The following is a 6,752-nucleotide window of genomic DNA, read 5'->3' as shown; positions in this document are numbered from 1 at the left end:
AAAAAAAAAAAAAAAAAAAAAAAAAAAAAAAAAAAAAAAAACCACTACCAAGAACACTCTAAGTAAATTCCTCTTGAAGCAGCTTCTCGATCTTGTAATCATCACTTCCATTTTCCTTGTGTCAAGCTATGAGCAAGTGCAGAAGCCCTAAGCGTAGCAGCTGCTGCTCCTGCTGCAAGAACAGCAGCCCAATTTGCTCTGGCTTTGAAAGCCGCAGCCACCTGGCTCTGACCAGTCTGACCGATCTGTGCTCCCCGTTACGGTCACCAAATTACCAGCATCGCAGCACAGGGAGTTGTTTCGGCCGTAATGATCCCTTAAGAGCCCAAGTAACGCAAAAAAGAAGCATACAGGTGGGGGGGAAGAAAATCACGGCAATTTTAAAGTTTCATCTCTGTGTACAGAAAGCAGCAATTTCTGGCTGCTGTATACTTTACACCTCACCACAAAACAGGAGGACCAGCCCACGGCACACACGCCGTGACGATAGCACGAAGAAGGCAATGAGCCGCAGGGCCGAGCGAGTGCCTCGCAAGGACTCCCCTGGGAGGGAGCAGAGGAAACACTTACTCATAGTGGCTGAACGCTGTCTGGCTTTGGGGGACAACACCACCTCACCCAGGTAATGTAGGGCTGTTCCCTAACATTCACGTGGCCAGGTACACTGCCCTCACTGAGGTACGTCCGCAGCTCCGCCGCGTCATGAGGGGACACACGGACTGTTCCCGGATCTGCGTGACGAGATGGTTTTCATCATGTATAGGCTCCAAGCTGACAGAGAACACACTTGCAAAGAACTGATCCACTGGTTTCTGCTCTCTGTGGCCGGAGAGGTGGATGCCCAAAGGGACACCATCTCCAAAGAGCGGATATACTGCCCTTGCACTTCTTAAAGTAAAGCAACAGCAGTAAGAATCTGGTTTTCACATCTAACACTCCGGGACACCATGTATACTTGGTCAAGATTTTAAGTGCTACTGCAAATCGAACTTCCTGTTAAACACACATCAGGAAACTGCTGCCAATACTTCACTCTGCTCTTTCAAGCATGCTAAACACGGCTCAGGTGATGTGGTAAACTTCTAGGCTTCATTTCCTGTTTTTTGTTGTTGTTGTTATTGTTTCAGAAGCTGTGCTTGATCACCCTTGTTCAGTCGTGTCTACACAAAGAGGACTACGTGCAATAAAGTTCTTAATGAATATATCGCAACGAGCCCTAATGGATGGGTCAAATGAGCAACGCATGGGAGCTCCAACTCTGTGTTCTTAGGAAGCCTCTTCTGGGATACCAATAAAACAGTCACTGACACATTTGGAACAGAGATTTCCTAACAAGAACTGCATTGCCTTTCTACGAAATGGAGTCGATTCTTTTAGCCTTCTGGAGCAGTTTACAATTCAGAAAAATCACTAGTATCTTTTTTTTTGCAGAAAAAAGATTGAAAGTAAACAGACAGTAACTTGGTAATTAAACCGTCCCCTAACAAAAGGAAAAAAAATAAAAAATAAATAAAAAAAAAAAGAGAGAAAGGAAACGGACTAAATTCTTAGCTTGTGGTTTGAAGCATGTGGAACCAATTCAGGCTTATGTAGCTCCTGCCATTACATTCCAGGCACTTGCTCTTGCTGACAATAGTCTCAGTGGCTGCACAGTTCCCTAAAAACTCTTAGAGAAAGAAAAGTGAAGGAGAGTCGCAATAAAGCTATACCAGTTCCCTGGCTTGGTGTACTCTGCACCCTGATAGACAGCTGCATCTTTGCAGCTGAGGACGGCAGTACTGCGGTGAGGCAGCAAGGGAACATTCCTTACACTGGCGTTGCCTGTGAAGTTCTGTCCCATCACATAAAACCCTGACGGCCTACCACCAGGCACTACTTAGACAGCACACAGGGAGCTCGCTGTTTGCTCCCAGGTCGTACGCAAATACCTGGGCAGAAATTTTAAATGGCCACCCAGAGCAGAGGCACGGAAAAAACACAACTGGCCAAGTCAGCTTGTTTCAACGATCTCGGAGTGGAAATAACAAGACTTCAGAGACCTATTGGGTTTAATTACTAGGCTTAGGCATTCCTCACCCAAATGCTCTTGCTTACTTTGGAGCCACCTATGATTTAGACAAATTTCTTCTCTCTCTGGCCAGCATGCCGAGCAAGGTCCCTTCACTGATACTTCTAGCAGAACAACAGCAATTAGCACCTACAAGATATAGTTCTGGTCTTTGCCTGAAAACAGTAAGTTTGCCGCTAAAAAAATGTCTGATTTCTTACTGCGTATTCTTATTTCTTCTCTGCGTATCACCAGAATCCCTCTCCTCTGACTGAACAGCATTATTCCTGTGCAGGCGGAGCCATACATCACCAGCACACTGCTGCAGAGAATTAGATGATTTACTTCAGTCAGCTCCACAGACAAAAGATGTTTCAGGCTCAAGAACAAGTTAAAGGATTGAGTGGCTCTCAGATCATTCTAAGCAGCTTCTGCTTTTGTGCATTTCCTTCTCCTGTATCAATGGTTTTGATTAGGAATTTCTCAGTTCCACTAGCAAGCACATTTTTCTTTCTTTTCATATTTTAACATCTTCTGAAAGTAGTTCCCCAGTACATTTGGCTGATGTCATCCAACACATTCAGAAGCTGATCTCGGTTTTAACAACCTAACTACCAATACTTTTTATCTTTCAGAGTTAGATGTATTTTCTCTTGAATACCATTATTAACTGTATGTCTGCATATGAATAATCCAGGGAAGTTTCAGCAAACTTGAAAGCTGCTCAGAATTAGAGATGTCTTGTTGGCCATTCAAATATCAAGTAGGTAATTGCTTTTGTCGAGACACACTTTGGAAATAAAATATATACTCAGCAGAAAAGCTTTAACTATTATTGCCTTAGCATTTTTAACAAGTTAAAATGATTTTGTTAAGTCAACTTTGATTGGGTTTATTCTTTTTTACCTTGCAATAGTTTGCCATTTTTCCCCCAGCCTTGAGATTTCTCTTTTTCTGTCTGGTGAAACTACTCTTTCCTGATTCATACTGCACTGAAAGAACAGGCAAGGCTCTTAGCATAAACACTCTGTATACTGAGGCTGGGCACACCGTGCCAGAACCACTGTCTGCTCCGTAACAGCAGCATTACTCTGAAACAACCTCCTTCCATCTCTGACTGTGGTCACAGCTATCTTGGCCCATCTTGCAGGAGGGGACAGAAGGGCACAAGCTATGGGTCCAGAAGCAAGGGACAGAATGAGAATGGTTTGAGAAGTCTGAGGGACCAACACAAGCACATGCTGTGCAGTGATGGCTCTTCTTGTACCCAAGAGCTCTCAACACCACTTTTCTCTCCTCAGACTGTCCCGGCCATGCCCTTGCACGTGGCTGCATCAGACACTGTGGAAAGGTGATACAGCCACGGCCATTCCCACTGGCCAACTGCTTAAGGTGGTGTAACACCTCTACAGCTTCCACTGCCAAACATGCTGAGAGAAGGACCTAGTCCCATACAGCGTTTGTGCCATCCTCCAGACTTCAGCTGTAAAGACACAAAAGGCCCACAGGGGCTCCACCAGGAAGCCAGCTGACACAGACCTGTTTCCATCTACAAACAATGCCACCCGAGCCACCTCGGTGACAACGCGGGTGCAGATTCATAGCGCTGTCTCCAAGGGCACAGGAAACCTCAAAAGATTTCCAAGTACCCTTGATCTGAGAACTGCCCAACTAGAGTAAGATAGTTACCGAGAAAGTCTCACTACAAAACTTGCCAGCAGTAGCATGGAGCTGCATTCAAGTTACACCACTTGAAGTCTGTTAGATGTTGAAGATAACTTCATAACCTCCTGTTAAAAACACAACATCAGTTCAGACTGCATTTGGAAAATGGAGCCCCTACTAACATTAGTCGTATTCATGCATGAAAACCAGCTTTCCAACTGTCTTCTTGCCATGTAAAACACACAGGTCACAAACTTTTTCAATCTCTTCTTCTTGTCAAAGATTGCTGAGTTTTAGGCCTTGTGTTAAGCTCTTTCTTGCAGAAGAAAACCCGTGACATTATCTTCTATTTCCTTGGTATAACTTCCCTGGCATGTTGATGACACCTTTTAAGATAATTTCATGCACATACACAGACAATCAAATTATATATGTTAACTTCTTTGCTTACAGGTATTGCGAACTGCCCTTACATCACTGTAAATGATGAAATCATGTTTCTTTCTTGTTCTCTTTCATTTTTACTTCTTGGTACAAGGGATTGAGGAAGAAAGACAAAATAGAAACTGCAGTGTTCCCACTTCAGAGCCACAGCCATTCAGAAGCCCAGTACGCTGAAGTGTGTTTTATGTCTGTCCCAATAGACCTTATCTTCGTTCTCTGTCAGCATAATGGTTTTCCTTCCTAATAAGACCATAGTCCTACCAGACGCCTTAACACTAATCCAGGAATGGTTTTAGATTTACCGTGGAGAATTCTTTTCAAACACAGATACTGCAAACACTTCTCACTAGGAGAACTACATCCACGGATATAGAAATCTCTGAGAAGAGATAAATTTTAGATAAAACATTAGGAAAGTATCTTACTGGGTGCAGGAGGTCATCTAAAACTAGCCTATCCTGGTTATTTCGACACACTGCAGCACAAATATTTAGTTTTCTTAGGAAATTGTTTCAAAATAAAGACATTATCATGATATCACATCAAAAGCATTTCATCTGCCCAAAGTTCCTTGGATATCTGAAGTAATTTCTAGTGATGTTATTTACAAGCGCGCTGGAAAGCAGAAAAATGTAAGAGGGTAAAGTTGCTCATGGGAACTTGTTTATGGTATTTTCACTTTTAAAGTCACCAAAGAAAACCACTAGCTTAAAGTCATATGAAGTTGATATTGAACAGCATTGATAAAATATTACCTCATATAAAATATGGTAAGTGTTGCATTATTACATACATTTACATACATTACATAAAAATATGTAAAGTATGTAAAGCATACACAACGCTTTGCATCTGTGCCAAACCTGGAACTTCTGCACAAATCTGCATGCCACTGCTAGCTTTAAGAGGAACGTGTAACAGCAGCAGTGAAGATACAGCAGGATGGATCTCAGAGAGTGCTTGGTATTTCTAGTCCATAAAAGGAACTTTCTTCCCCAAGTGGTGAAAGTGAAATCAAAAATGGCCTGTTAGTTAATCAGCAAAGCACAAGCCTACAGCTTTTGAACTACAGGTTCGCATGCAATGTGGATTTGTGCTCAACATGGCATTCCCATTCAACAGCATGCCACGTTGGCCCCTGGAAAGATACTTGAGATCCTCACGATGGTTTGGGAACAACCCAAGCGAAAAGAACACGGCAGGTAACTGTAGACCTACTGAGCCGAATTCATAGTGAGGGACAACTGTGAGGGACCTTTAGGATACGATATTAACCCCACTGTAACCTAAAGCAAAATGATTCCTAACTTGTAATTTCAATTTAGAACTCCGGATGCTAACAATTTGCACAGCATCAAAAAATGACTACAGAGTAAATACAGGAAAGGAAAAAAAGAGCGGCACTGGGGGCTATCAAACACAATGGCACCATCTCCAGCACAAAAAGCTGCTGAGCTGCAAGGTCTTGCGGGATGAGAAGGCATGTGAGGAAGTTTCGCTGCACGTGTCTTCCACGCTCTGTGTGAGGCACCAATGGCTACTCAGTGCCATCACTGGGATGCAGCAGACAAATCACTCCAGGGACTAAGAAAAAGTGTGTGCCCCAGCAGGGAGACGGAGCTTGTCCATCCCTTAGTCCTCTCCACAGCTGGATGGAGCAAAGTTCCCCACGCCGAGTCAAGTTAAGGCACCAGCCCCGATCATAGCACCGCTCTATTACCTATCTCCTTTGAATTTCTGCTTTTCAGGCATACCTCCCCAGATCCTGCCCTGTGCTGCCAGGGCACTGCCCGGAGGTGTCGGTCCCAGCCGGGCTAGTGTGCCCAGCTGCGGTGCCCCCCCTCACGAGCCCAGCATCTCTGCCAGCCCTCGGCCTCGCCTTCCCCCCAAAACCTTGCCTCAGCCAACGAACGAGGTGTTCCCCTCCAGCACGACGATACCGAACGCCTTCACACAACTGCTGTTAATGGCAAAAAGTTGCTAATCGCAAAAATTTAATGTTACCCAGCGCCGTCAGCCACCGGTATCGCCCTGACACGCAGCGTCACCCCGGGCTCGCACACATCCCAGCAGGAGCAAGGAGGAAGAAAAGCCAAACTTACTTCTGGCAGGCGTTACGGGACGAGCCGGGGCTGCTGCTTCCCGTGGCGAGCTGCAAGAGCTGAAGGGTGGACACGCAGCCCCCAGACCTCACCTGCAGGCAACCCCGGCACCCCCCGACCCGCTGCCCAAACCAGCGCCCACCCGCAGCGGCTGCGATGCCCTGCGCCAGCCCCCCCCCCCCCCCCCGCCCCTAAGGGACCACCGGGACCCCCCATTCCGGCCTCGTACCATCTGTGCCACCTTCAGCATGCCGGCACACGAGCGGAAATAGGCGCCGTCCACCAGCTCCCCGTCCGAGCCCGCGGAGGTGGTGGAAGAGGCGGCGGGCGGCGGCGCCGCGGGCCCGGCGCTGCTCACGCCGGTGCGGATGACCCGCGCCCCGTGCGACATGGCTCCCGGCCCCGCTCCCCTCAGCGCCGACCGGCCCGGGACCGGCGGCACGGAGGCGGCGGGGCGGGGCGGCGCTGAGGGGCCGCTGAGGGGCAGGGCGGAG

The 6,752-nt window shown here is 46.8% G+C and overlaps 1 protein-coding gene across 1 annotated transcript in view; it reads right to left on the bottom strand.

Moving 5' to 3' along the window:
• CMTM7 (CKLF like MARVEL transmembrane domain containing 7) overlaps positions 1 to 6,752 on the bottom strand; it is a 27,515-nt gene extending 20,763 nt beyond the window's left edge. The window contains exon 1 of the mRNA XM_035316681.1: positions 6,488 to 6,752. Within this exon, the coding sequence (XP_035172572.1) occupies positions 6,488 to 6,649 (162 nt within the window). The 5' untranslated portion in view covers positions 6,650 to 6,752. The remainder of the gene's footprint in view (positions 1 to 6,487) is intronic.

Source organism: Oxyura jamaicensis, chromosome 2 (assembly GCF_011077185.1).
Source record: "Oxyura jamaicensis isolate SHBP4307 breed ruddy duck chromosome 2, BPBGC_Ojam_1.0, whole genome shotgun sequence".
NCBI lineage: Eukaryota > Metazoa > Chordata > Aves > Anseriformes > Anatidae > Oxyura > Oxyura jamaicensis.
Note: the sequence above shows the minus strand (reverse complement) of the source record. Positions and strands in the feature narration are given on the sequence as shown.